Source organism: Neoarius graeffei, chromosome 9 (genome assembly GCF_027579695.1).
Source record: "Neoarius graeffei isolate fNeoGra1 chromosome 9, fNeoGra1.pri, whole genome shotgun sequence".
NCBI classification, from domain to species: Eukaryota; Metazoa; Chordata; class Actinopteri; order Siluriformes; family Ariidae; genus Neoarius; species Neoarius graeffei.
The window spans coordinates 93393382-93407865 of NC_083577.1; the positions used below are offsets into that span (position 1 = coordinate 93393382).

Sequence of the window (14484 nt, forward strand, 5' to 3'; positions counted from 1 at the left end):
GGTGACTCTAAATTGAGCGTAGGTGTGAATGTGAGTGTGAATGGTTGTCTGTGTCTATGTGTCAGCCCTGTGATGACCTGGCGACTTGTCCAGGGTGTACCTCGCCTTTCGCCCGTAGTCAGCTGGGATAGGATCCAGCCCATGACCCTGCACAGGACAAGTGGCTACAGATAATGGCTGGATGGATGAATGGAAATTTCATTTCTTCAATTCTCTTGATTTTAGTGTTTACTGATGGTAATAAATCTAATCTAGAGAACACACTAGGCTAGTTACTTTGCTGATACTAGCTATTGGTAAACACGTTGTCATGGTTACAGTGTGAGCATCTGGTGAGACATTTTCCTCATTTTCCATGGAGAAAATGTGCGTAAATTATTTTGATAATTATAATTATAATATAATGATCTACTTCCTACTGCAAGCCAAGTTTCACTGAAATTGGCTAAAATGTCAGAAGCTCAGCCCTGTGTCTCAGGGGTTCATCTCATCGTCCTGTGTGCCTGTTTTTCCTGGATCACGCTCTCACACCACAGCTGCTTCTGGACATTAAAAAAATAATGCAGGCGTGAATTTCATCTGGTGACCTATGCCAAGAAAACATCTATAAATGTCTTTCCCATAGAGAAACGTGTTCGAGAGAGACGGATGTTACACACACAGGTCTCCGCTGAGTATTCGCTGGGAATTCTCATACAGAAAGACATGGATGTCTGAGAGGAGATAAAAATAATCATCACATGTTCCAGAGTCTATAAAGTCACTACACAGTAATAAATCTAGAAAAGGAAGTGCTTTATCTCAGATGTTAGTTTTACACAACAGTCTTATCTTCGATTATTATTTATTCATCGTGCTCAAGTAGGCTGTATAAGTAAGTAAAATGTATTTATATAGCGCTTTTCACAGACAAAACAGTCACAAAGTGCTTCACAGTAACAGAAAAATTAAAAGGCTAAAACACAATAACATAACACAATGAGACACAGTCACAGATAATATAGCAATAGGTATACAATGTTAACCAAAAGCTAGTTTAAAAAAGTGTGTCTTTAGCTGCCTTTTAAAAAGGTCTACGGAGACAGCAAACCTGAGATGAATAGGTAGGGCATTCCACAATTTAGGAGCAACTATCTCAAACGCACGATCACCACGGGTTTTTAGACGAGTACGTGGGACAGACAGAAGGTTTTGATTGTCAGACCTGAGAGAGCGTGCCAGTATATGGGGGTGAATTAAGTCTGCTAAATAGGCAGGGGCCTGGCCATGTAGTGTTCTATAGGTGATGGTGAGAATTTTAAACTGAATCCTGTACTGTACAAGAAGTCAGTGAAGGGAGATGAGAATGGGAGTAATGTGGGAGTATCTGCTTGACTTAGTAAGTAGCCTAGCAGCAGCATTTTGAATGGACTGTAAGTGAGAGAGGACAGATTTGTTAAGGGAAGAGAAAAGAGCGTTACAATAATCAATGCGAGAAGAGATGAAAGCATGAAGAAGCATCTAGAATTCTGTGTAAGACACCATAGATCTCAGTTTACTAATGTTATGCAGATGAAAAAAATATGATTTGGTTAACTGTTTGATATGTGTTTCAAAAGATAAGGACTTATCAAAAGCCACCCCTAGATTTCTCAGATTGAACCAAACAAAAGGTGAATAAGGCCCAATATTCTCTATAATCTCAGGTGTAACATTATCAGGAGCAAATATTAACACCTCTGTTTTACCAGTGTTCAGCTGCAAAAAATGTCCTGCCATCCACTCCTTGATGGCATCTAGGCAGCCTAGGAGCCTAGAGAGCCTTGGCGCCTCCTTGAGTTTAAAATTAAAATGAAGTTGTAAATCATCTGCGTACATATAAGTGATATTAAAACTATTTATAATATGAACCAGCGGTAACATGTACAGTGTAAAAAGGAGTGGGCCCAGAACTGACCCCTGCGGGACACCACAAGAGAGAGGAGAGGAAGAGGAGAGAAAGTCCCCTATGGAAACATTAAAACTCCTACCAGTAAGATAAGAGGTAAACCAGTCTAATGCAATCCCTGAGATGCCCACCCAGTCACGTAGCCTCTTAATCAGAATGTGATGGTCTACAGTGTCAAAAGCAGAGCTAAGGTCAAGGAGCACAAGTACAGAGCATTCACCTGCATCTGCAGCCATTTGAATGTCATTAGTGACCCTTAAAAGGGCAGTTTCAGTTGAATGACGTTTCCGAAAACCAGATTGAAATTTATCATAAAGACTGTGACTGTCTAGTAAGGCTGTGAGTTGGTTGGCTACAACCTTTTCCAGAATTTTGGATAAAAACGGTAATTCTTGAGCTCAGCAGGGTCCAAATTGGGCTTTTTTACAATGGGCTGTATAGTAGCATGCTTAAAGGAAGATGGGACACACCCTGTAGCCAATGACAAATTAACAATAGCCGTCACTACAGGTCCAATAGTAGATAGGACTTTAGTATATAAGAATGGTGGAATTATGTCTTGGGGACTGGAGGATAATTTCATGTTCTTGACCAGATTTTGTAGGTCATTAAGATTAATAGGATGAAAAGACTCCAGAAGAGTACAATGTAGAGAGGGGCTACTTCTAACAGTGCATAACCCAGGCTGAATACTAGATCTAATGGCTGTGATCTTATCAATAAAGAAGGTGAGGAAGTTATTACAGTCATCTTGAGAAAAGCATGGTAAAGCAGCTATGGGCGGTGAAACAATGTTGTTAACTGTCAAACAAAAACTTAGGATTATTTTTTGATGAAGAGATTAAGTTGGCAAAGTAGGCAGACCGACTCTCCCTAATTAATCCATTCAGAGAGTGTCTGAGCTCCTTTAAGTACAAACAATGTACTTCAAGTCCAGTGATTTTCCACAGGTGCTCAGTCTTACAACACTTTCTCCTTAAACAACGGACATCAAATCAAATCAAGTTTATTTGTATAGCGCTTTTAACAATAAACATTGTTGCAAACAAAGCAGCTTTACAGAATTTGAACGACTTAAAACATGAGCTAATTTTATCCCTAATCTATCCCCAATGATGAAGCCTGTGGCGACGGTGGCAAGGAAAAACTCCCTCAGACGACATGAGGAAGAAACCTCGAGAGGAACCGGACTCAAAAGGGAACCCATCCTCATTTGGGCAACAACAAACAGCCTGACTATAATATTAACAGTTTTAACAGGTATAACCCTCAACTGTCCTCATGGGGCCGTCCTTCACAGGAGCGGTGCGATAAAACTCCGACCAGACACAGGGCACCAGGATGGATCAAGCAGGTCTGAGGGGCAGAAGAGGCCAGCATCTCAATCCCAGGATCAACATGTAACTCAGAGGGACAGATTGGGGGGGGGGGGAGAGAGAGGGAAAGAAAACACAGGTTGTTAGGTATGCCCTAAAAATGACAAGTATTAAATCTGTGTGGTAGGCTCGCAGAGACGAGAGTCTATACATTAGGCATAACACACAACAATGGCATGTTAATATGGTAAAAAATATATCATGACCTGCTCTGGCTGGATGCTTGATTGGGTGATGGGAGCACACTCCTCAGCAATGATGGGATGCAGATGGGACCCTTAGGGCTGGCCAAGACAAATCAGTTACATTTCACCGGGTCTGGGGCATGCGACAGAATGTCTGACGGCCGATTCCCTGCAGGCTACGATAGCCAGTCAAGGTTTCCACCCTCTCCACCAAAAGATTTCCTGTTGACTCCATGTAACTTAGAGGGACAGATTTGGGGTGGGGGGGAGGGAAAGAAAACACAGGTTGTTAGGTATGCCCAATGTCACCTGAATAAATAGGAGCAGTATACATATTGCACCGAGTACAAGCAGGGACTCCGGCAACTAACTATGACAGTATAACTAAAAGGAGAGAGCCAGAAGGTAACACAGGCATGAGGGAGCCCCGGGACATAAAGCAGCAGCCACTACACCGTCAACAAACTCGAGTGAGCAAGCGAGTGGGGACTGACAGCATCCATACATCCCAGTTTACCAAAACACTCTGTCTGAGGACCCTCCAGATCTACACCTTTACCTCATAAACACCATTAACACAAGGCTTGACTAAACAGATATGTTTTCAGCCGAGACTTAAACACTGAGACTGTGTCTGATTCCCGAACATTACTTGGAAGGCTGTTCCATAACTGTGGGGCTTTGTAAGAAAAGGCTCTGCCCCCTGATGTAGCCTTCACTATACGAGGTACCAGCAGATAGCCTGCACCTTTTGATCTAAGTAGGCGTGGCGGGTCATAGAGGAGCAGAAGTTCACTCAGGTACTGTGGTGCGAGACCATTTAGTGCTTTAAAGGTCAATAGTAGTATTTTATAATCAATACGAAATTTGATTGGGAGCCAATGCAGTGTGGATAAGACAGGGGTGATGTGGTCATATTTTCTAGTTCTAGTAAGGACTCTTGCTGCTGCATTTTGAACTAACTGGAGCTTGTTTATGCACTTATTGGAACATCCAGACAGTAAGGCATTACAATAATCCAACCTGGAGGTACCGAAAGCATGAACTAGTTTTTCTGCGTCACGCAATGACATTTAATTTTTTATCTTTGCAATATTTCTGAGATGAAAGAAAGCTATCCGGGTAATGTTATCAATGTGAGTTTCGAATGAAAGACTGGGGTCAATAATCACTCCGAGGTCTTTTACTGCTGCACGTGAAGAAACAGAAAGGCCATCCAGAGTCACTGTGTAATCAGAAAACTTACTTCTAGCTGTATGTGGTCCGAGTACAAGTACTTCAGTCTTGTCAGAGTTAAGCAGAAGGAAATTAATAAGCATCCAGTGTCTAATGTCCTTAACACATTCCTCAATTCTATTAAGCTGGTGTCTCTCATCAAGTTTTGCAGAGACATACAACTCTGTGTCATCAGCATAACAGTGGAAACTAATACAATGTTTACAAATTATATCACCCAGAGGTAACATATATAGAGAAAAAAGCAGTGGACCCAAGACAGAACCTTGTGGAACACCAAACTTTACCTCGGTACGTCTAGAAATATCACCATTTACATCAACATACTGATAGCGATCAGTTAAATAAGAGCTGAGCCAGGAGAGGGCCGTTCCCTTAACTCCCACAACATTTTCTAGTCTATCCAGAAGAATGGAATGATCAATGGTATCAAATGCTGCACTAAGGTCAAGCAACACAAGTAGCGAGACACAGCCCTGATCAGACGCCAACAGTAGGTCATTTACTACTTTAACCAGTGCTGTCTCTGTGCTATGATGAGGTCTAAATCCTGACTGATACATTTCATGGATGTTATTCCTATGTAAATATGAGCATAACTGCTGTGCCACAACTTTTTCAAGGATCTTGGAGACAAAGGGGAGGTTTGATATTGGCCGATAATCGGACAGCTGACAGGGATCAAGGTCAGGATTTTTAATCAGGGGTTTGATAACTGCTAGTTTAAAGGATTTGGGTACATAGCCAATCATAAGAGAAGAATTTATTATTTTTAGAAGCGGTTTAATTACTTCAGGTATTATCTGTTTGAATAGACGTGTAGGTAAGGGATCTAGTACACAAGTTGAGGCTTTTGATGTAGAGATTAATGAAAGTAATTCAGTTTCTTTTAGGGGAGTAAAACATTCTAACTGATGATCTGATACAGTTATATTGTTAACTACAAGGTCACTTTCATTGTCTAACCTTAAATTAGTAGTTTGAATTTTTTGTCGGATATTCTCAATTTTGTCATTAAAAAAATTCATGAAGTCGTTGCTACTCCATACTGCAGGTGTGCATGTGTCTATAGTGGACTTATTCCTGGTTAATTTTGCTACAGTATTAAATAGGAATCTAGGATTATTTTTGTTATCTTCTATTCGGGAGGAGAGATATGTTGATCTCACAGCACTAAGAGCTTTTCTATACTTCAGGAAGCTCTCCTTCCACGCCAATTTGAACACTACCAATTTTGTTTGACGCCATTTACATTCCAATTTTCGAGTGGTCTGTTTTAATGTGTGAGTGTCATCATTATACCAGGGTGCTAATTTTTTGTCTCTGACCATTTTCCTTTTTAGAGGAGCTACATTATCTAAAGTATGGCGGAATGTTGACTCTAAGCATTCAGTTGCCTGATCAAGTTCTGCAGGGGCTGACAGTGACCCAATCAAAGTTGACAGCTCTGGGAGATCATTTATAAAGCTCTGTGCAGTAGTTGACGTAAAAGTACGTTTAATACAGTAGCGTGGTGAGGTGCATATATTATTACTCAGACATAGTTTAAATGAGATGAGACAATGATCTGAGATAACTTCAGACTGTGGAAGTGTGACTATATTGTCTACGTTTAATCTGAATGTTAGTATTAGATCAAGGATGTGACCACCATTATGGGTCGGTCCTATGACATTCTGCTTAATCCCGACTGAATCTAAGATGGACACAAACGCTGTTTTTAAAGGGTCTTCTGGGTTATAGAAATGAATATTAAAATCTCCGACAACTAAAGCTTTGTCTAAGGAAATAACCAGATCTGAGAAAATCTGCAAATTCAGAAAGAAACTCAGAATATGGCCCCAGGGGCCTGTAAATAATAAGCAATGGAATTAACTGGGTAGACTTATTTTTCGAGGCTACATACATTATATGAGTATGAAGAACTTCAAATGTATTAAATTTATAACCAGGTTTGTGTGTTACACCTAGATAATCGTTATAAATAACCGCGACGCCTCCTCCTCTGCCAGTTAGACGAGGCTGGTGTATATAACTGTATCCAGGAGGACTCGCTTCATTTAATGCTATATATTCATTTGGCTTAATCCATGTTTCAGTTAAACACAGTACATTAAACTCCTGATCAGTAATGAGTTCATTAACCATTAGCGCTTTAGATGTAAGAGATCTAATATTTAATAGCCCCACCTTTAGATCAAAGGTGCTGGCAGCAGCTGTACAGTCAGTCTGATCTAATTTTATATTGATTAGGTTATTGGAACAAACTCTCTGAAAATTTCTACCTTTTTGTTGAGCTCGGGGAACAGACACAGTCTCGATGTAGTGGGCCCTGAGTGACGACTCTGTGTAGCTAGCAGACAGTCGGTTTAGCCTGTTCGTCTGCTCCCTGGCCTTGGCTCTGGATTGTCAGAAATTAACTAGGCCTGTTCTGAGACTATGACCTATGCTGCAGGAAATGAGAGCAGCACCTTCCCGAGTGGGATGGATACCGTCCCGCCCTAATAGGCCAGCAGTGCCCTCAAAATTAGCCCAATTATCTATAAAGCCCACACTGTTTTCAGAGCACCACCTGGACAGCCAGCAGTTCAGCAATCATAACCTGCTGTAAGCTACATCGCCATGCCGCATTGGGATGGGGCCAGAGCATACTACAGCATCGGACATTGCCTTCGCTAATTTAAACACCTCTACAAAGTTACTCTTAGTAACCTCAGACTGACGAAGGCGTATATCATTAGCTCCTGCATGGATAACTATCTTTGAGAACCTGTGCTTGCCTAGGACCCTAAGATTACCTGCTATGTCCGGCGCCCTGGCTCCCGGTATACACCTGACTAAAGCTGCTGGTGCCCCTAAAGGCTGAGCTAATTTTACATGCTGTATGATAGAGTCCCCTATAACCAAAGCTCTTTCAGGTTTCTCAGTGGGTGCATCACTAAGGAGAGCAAACCTGTTCGACACGTGACGCGGAGAGGAGTGGTGCTCCCGTGGGCGAGCCTCAGCGGTAGCTTTGGCTCTACGCTTATGCCGCCGAGCCGTCACCCATTCGCCCCACTGTAAGGGCTCTAATGCCGGAGTTGGGGGATTGCTAACTCCACCTAGGGCGTCCAGACTTTCCCTAACAGAAACTACACTGTTCTCACGCTCACTAACCTGCTCTAAAGCCTGGACACGCGCTTCTAGCACTGTAATCTTCTCCGTCAGAGAGCTAACTAATCTGCACTTATCAGAAGTAAAGCTAATAGAGCTATCGCTAGTGACGGAGGAAGAATGACTAAACATCCTGCACTCAGCACACTGAACAGGCTGAAGGTGTGCCATGATGAAAAGATTCATGTACCTTAAGGCCCGGTCACACAGCACTCCGCGTCTATATCACGTACAAAAAGATACAAAAATCTGGTGGACGTGGTCGTAAGTGGTAATTTTTGGTCAATTTTTGGCTTTGCCGTGCTTTGTACGGGGTATGGCCGTCGGCGGCTGTTTCACTGCTGCAGCACTGTCAAATCACGGGTAACCGCGGCTCAGCATCGTTGGAAGAGCGGCTTGCTGCGCATATAAAAGCGGTAGGATATGTTGAGCCTGTATCAGTTGGTTCTGTTGGTGCTGGAGCATTAAGATGAGGACATCACAGCGTTGAGGGTTCATGTTCACCCCTTGACATCTAGACTGCAAGTGCCGAGGTCTCAGAAAATTACGGTATTTACATGCCGCAAATCAGAAGTGATGCAGAAGTGATTAGACAGTGATCAATCGAATTTAGAACTTGTTTGAGACGTCGTTTAACGGGCTTAGACAGTGGTATGTACGCGGAAAAATCCATTTCTCAGTGATAAGCCGCTAAACACACGCTATATCCCGTGATACCAACGCGTAACACCCGTCCGATGACCGTGCTCTGCCCGTGATAGACCGCCAAACTTTCGCGTCTTACCACGTCTCCCCAAGTTTTAATAACGGCCGGGACACTGATTATCACGTGTTTTTCACGTGTGTTGCACGTCTTTACCACGTGTGCCGGCCGTGGTTGTCCGCGGTCTAAAGTTTTGAGCAGTCCAAAACTTTTTGCCGCGTCCGACGCCGTTCCGATTTTCCCCTGCGTCCTGTCACGTCTGTATATCGACTGTAACACGTCTTAAGTTCGACATCAACACGAACAACATCGTCTGCTTCACGGGAGAGCACTTTTTGACGGGTTTTGGCCGTGATAAAGCCGTAAAGCGCTGTGTGACCGGGCCTTTAAATGAAGATCTGTTGATATTAAAGCAGATCAGATGTGGATGGCCTCCGCTTGTGGTCTTTACACAGGAGGAGAGAAAAAGAAAGCTTCCGGTCTCGGCGTTCTTCCGAAAAAAGAAAGAGAAAAACCGGGAAAAAAAAAACCGGAAAAAGGAAAGCGAAAGTGAAAAGTACAAAAATGAAAGCGACAGTACAATAAAAATGAAGAGGATACTGGAAATTTATTTGTAGAAAAAAAGTTAAAAAAGGATTAGTAATTAACGCCGGCACTCGCGGGAAAAAAGGACTCGGCGCGAACAACTCAGGAAGCAGGAAGTGCGTAAACCCAATCATCCGATATCCATGGAGAGGGATTAAAGATGGCCTTTGACTTAACTTTTAGTGGAGCCACTTTATCCAAAACAGAAAAACATTGTTCATTGAAGGATTGCAGCAAGAGTTCAACATCATTACATCCTTAATAAAGTCCCCTCTAAAATTTAAAGAGAAGCGATTCACAGATTTCTGTGTGATAGAGCGAAAGCGCATCATTCTTTCACCGCATGGAGGATCAATAGATACAGAAAGATTAAAAAAAATACTCTTGTGATCACTTATAATCAGGTCTTCACAACTAGTATACACAGTGCTAAGACCGATAGAGAAAACAAGGTCCAAAGTATGACCACCAGAGTGAGTTGTGCCAATAACATGCTGTATTAAATTATGCAACTCAGTAATACTTAGAAACTCATTTGCAGCGCGGTTTTCACAATCATCAACGTGCAGGTTAAAGTCACCAAGTAACAACAGATTTTCCAGTTTGATACAAGAGATCAGGAAGTCCGAGAATTCTGATAAAAACTGAGTAGCCGAACCAGGAGGATGGTAAATTACGGCACAATAGAATGGCCTGGACTGCCCAACTTTAGTGACTTGCAGCTCGAAAGTAGAAAATGTTTTCGTGCTCACCACTTGGCAGATATAGTGAGACTTCCACACCACAGCTAGACCTCCACCATGGCCTGACAGGCATGGAGATCCAATGTAGGAGCAGTCTGCAGGGCACAGCTCATTTAGGTGAATAAACTCCATGTTCTGTTGCCACGTTTCTGTCACAAACAGGAAGTCCAAGTTCTCCCTAGTAAACAAGTCATTTAGGACATAAGCCTTGTTTGCAATAGAGTGGGCATTTACCAAGCATATTTACACAGATGAAAAGGAAGAGTTCAAGGAGCAGGAAGTTGTGAGCTCAAGGGGTCAGAGCAGTGGCAAGCCACAACAGCCCCAACCATTTCCAAAGCGCGGACGAGGTAAATCCATGCTTAGAAATCCACAGGGGGCATCCGGAATCACTGCCCGCAGATATGATGTTCTGACAGGACTACCCCGAGGCCAGGCAAGGAATAACCTTCCCAGCTGGACACCATACGGGAGCAACACAGGGTGACCCATGTCAGGACAGCCCTGAAAGTTGACAGCAAGAACTTGCTTCCAACGGTGCCGAAGTTTAACTTGGGAACCCGCCCTAGATCCACGTCTCCTCTGTTTGCAGTGTTTCTTGGCTGATGACATAGACTTCCTCCTCCAGTCATGCTGTAGTGATAGACCAAGGGAAGGTAAGCAACACACAAACGGGGGTAGTGGAGGTGGATTCCCAACTCCAGGCAGACTATCCATGACAGTTCTGATTTGCAGCAGCATTTGCCGATCATAGACCAAGGCAGCCGAGACATCACTGGCAGATAATAGTAATGGCAAGAGTAGGCATAGAATTGCCAACAGTCGAGATAGTGACAGTGGCAGCGACAGTCGGGCCGGGGCAGCGGCAAAGCCAAACACAGGCGCCATCTTAGTGAACCCCGCCCCCCTCAATGATGTCATAATTTATACAATGATGTATCAAGCATCAGATTAAAAAAGTGGAAGGAGGGAGGGCGTGGTCAGGTAATGTTGCATTCGGCTAAAGGTTGAACCTCTGAAATTTCAACTAAAAAAAAAGAAAATGCCCTCTCAATTCAGAATCCGTACTTCATAACTCAGGATGGTCTCCTTAAACCCGAGTTCAGAAAGCGATGTCAAATCAAAACGGCCGCTCACAGCATCATCAGTAAATACACCCTTTAAATGAGGATTAGCTTTACATCAATTAACACACAGACATATTCCCTTGTTAAATCTATAACGCTGACTATACAGGAAAACGTTTCAGTGCAGTTAGTGAGCTTGCTTGTTGAACATGGAGACGCCCGTGTGGTTCCCATGTCCCAGAACATGGCGCTCCTCATCGGTGCAGTCAGAAAGAAGAAATAATGCACTGACAGGAAACGTTAAATTCTGCTCCTTTATGTGGCCAGCAGTGACAATCCAGGTTAAAGAAACTGAATTACAGGCTCTCTGGTTTCAGTCACACCCCCTGAGCACAGCCAAGGGCCGTGATTGGACACTGTATGTATAAGGAGATTTCACTTCTACTTCTCACACAACAAAAAGAAATGCAGTGTACATGGAGATGCAAATCAGTGTTTAATTCTTAATGAAGAAAGCCCCTGGTTTTGCTTTTCAGTGTAGAACATTTTCAGTGATGAAGTGTATTTCAGTGTGGCACGTTGGCCTTGTGTCAGAAATGAAAAGCTAAACCTCCTGTGTATTCCATCTCACTTTATTACCCCAAAGTGTGATTATACATTTCTAGCTGGTATGGAACCTTCCCATGGCCATCTTTTAGCTCCACCCAGCACGTGTTTTCACACACATACACCTTCAGTGCTTGAGGATGTGTTGTGCTTTAGTTTAGCTTAATAAAAATGAAATGAATAACTTATTCATTCTCTCTCTCTCTCTCTCTCTCTCTCTCTCAGTTGGAACAGCTCTGATCATCCTGATCTCAGTGACTGTCGTGGCCTTCCTGCTGATCATCTGCATGTGTGTCTGCCTGTGGAAGTGTGTTCTGCGCAGTAATGGTAAGTGTGTGTGTGTGTGTGTGTGTGTGTGTGTGTGTGTGTGTGTGTGTGTGTGTGTGTGTGTAAATTCTCTTTTGTAACAAGGTTATATTTGTGTCCTATTAATCTGTCAGTGCAGTGAGATTAACAATGACATGATGAAGTCCTCGCTCCAGAGGCTGGATGTCCTGTCATATTTTTCTGTACTGCTGATTTCCGGATCATTTCTGAAACCAGCAACTCTTGGTCTCAGTCCTGGGACTGACTCATGTATCGTGTGTTTGAATGGACCCCGAGTGTGTCCTAACCCAGCGGATACACTCGGGTCTGAGAGCATCTGAGTGAGGTGATCTCAGTCTGCTTCCAAAGAAACTCCACTGAGAAAGTAGTTTCAGATAGATAGATAGAACTTTATCGTCATTGCACAGTACAGGTACTCAGCAATAAAATGCAGCTTAGCATCTACCAGAAGTGCAAAGAGTAGCATTGTGCAAATTGGCAAAGTGTATGTATAAAACTATATAATACATATCATACAATTAGTCACACGTGTGTAAGAGATCTGTCCAGTACATTGTACACACAGCAGTATTTAGATTATCCATGGATAATACACACACACACACACACACACACACACACACACACACACACAATATACAGACATAAAGACACCTGAGGATATATACCATGAATCATTCAATTATATAGAAATATTTAACAGTTACTCCATGAAATTGAGTCGTACATGAGCTGATAGCTGTAATCCATGTATAATGAGATTGAGTGGAATAACTGTTTTATTCTCTCCACAATCACTGAATTTTGAGAAATGGAGCATTTTTATTTTTTGCAAATTTGATAAATAAAAACTTTATACAAAACGTCCAACAAAATAATTTCCGCTTAGAATGTAAACAAACCGGCAAAATGACGAGCAATTTGTGAAAAATGCAATAATAATATCCATCCGTCCATTATCTGTAGTCGCTTATCCTGTGCAGGGTCGCAGGCAGGCTGGAGCCTATCCCAGCTGACTATGGGTGAGAGGCGGGGTTCACCCTGGAAAAGTCGCCAGGTCATCGCAGGGCGACACAGAGAAAAACAACCATTCACACTCACACCTACGGTCAATTTAGAGTCACCAGTTAACCTAACCTGCATGTCTTTGGACTGTGGGGGAAACCGGAGCACCCGGAGGAAACCCACGCGGACACGGGGAGAACATGCAAACTCCACACAGAAACGCCCTCGCCGGCCACGGGGCTCGAACCCGGACCTTCTTGCTGTGAGGCGACACCGCTAACCACTACACCACCGTGCCGCCCCATGATGATAATAATTCTTGAAAAATAAAAAAAGATATGTTCTTACCATCAAATATTTTTGTTCCATATTTTGTTTTGGGGTTTTTTGTATATTTTTGGGGTTTTGTTTTCGAGTAGTTTTTATTTTGTCCTCGGCTGGTTCAGCAACATGCTCCGCCATTTTGTTTTTCCTCTACTTACAGTATATGAGCTGATATCCTAGTAGTGGAGTAGCCAATCAGAGTGTGCAATTGCTCATATCCAGTGAATGTGGAGAGAATAATATGGAATATACTGTAGACTGAATTGGAATCAACTCACTGCATCGGAATCAAAATCGACTGAGTGCAGAAAGTGAATCAAACATGCAGTGTGTTGTGCATCATATTTCTGAAAAAAAATTTGCGAAGATGTTTTCAGCTCGACACGCCCTTCAGCTAATGTGCTGTTTGTTGTTGTTTTGTTTAATTAAATGCAGCATTAAACCAAATAGCAAAAGAACCAAAAGATTCAATTTCACGCTGATCCAAAAGTGACAAACAGACTAATAGGTGTGAAACTCCCTCAGATTTTTGTTTGGGAGACAAAAATCACAACATAATGTGTTTATCATTACTGTTTTATTAAAGCAGCAGTTAAAACGCTACACAAGCTGAAATGCTCTTTGTGGGTAAATTATGGTTCAGATAATTCAGTGAACTGAAGTGAAAAGGGTCGAGTGAAGTTCTCATTAAATAAACACGGAAGAAACAGTGTGAAGCTGTTCAGTACGGATCTGCAGAACCCACTGAAACCTGCATGTACATTATTGCTTCATCGTTTACACAATTTTTTCCTTGTAAATCACCAGCAACATGCCGGAGAGCATATGCAGATCAGCTTCTTTACTTTGGATCCCAGTAAATGATCCCTTGTGAATGACAATAAAGAAAGTCTAAGTCTATTTTTTTCTGACTTGAGTTCTGTTTTTAAAAGTGGTTCTGAGAGGACGGGTTTGGGAAAACGAGTCATAGAGCACATTTTTCCCTGCATCACTCTGTGAGAACTGACCTTTAGTGCTCTGGTGTGATTTCAGTGATTCTCCACAGCTGGATTTGTGCCCTAGTGCCAGTCACTCCGAGCTCTTTTCAATGTGTGAAAATAGTTTGTTCTGATTTTGAAAGGAAATTTAAATGGAAATGTCACTCTGGAGTACAGAAGAAGGATTAATGTGGGTCTCTGGGTTCAGCTGCAGTTATTGTGATTCCTTAAATAACTGTGTGTGTGTGTGTGTGTGTGTGTGTGTGTACT

At 42.5% G+C, this 14484-nt stretch overlaps 1 protein-coding gene across 4 annotated transcripts in view; it reads left to right on the forward strand.

Moving 5' to 3' along the window:
- The window catches only part of zgc:113337 (uncharacterized protein LOC503741 homolog), a 66518-nt gene that overhangs the window by 22820 nt on the left and 29214 nt on the right, over positions 1 to 14484 (forward strand). For all 4 annotated transcript variants that reach the window (XM_060930485.1, XM_060930484.1, XM_060930487.1 and 1 more), the window contains one exon: positions 11807 to 11908. In XM_060930485.1, the coding sequence (XP_060786468.1) occupies positions 11807 to 11908 (102 nt within the window). The remainder of the gene's footprint in view (positions 1 to 11806; positions 11909 to 14484) is intronic.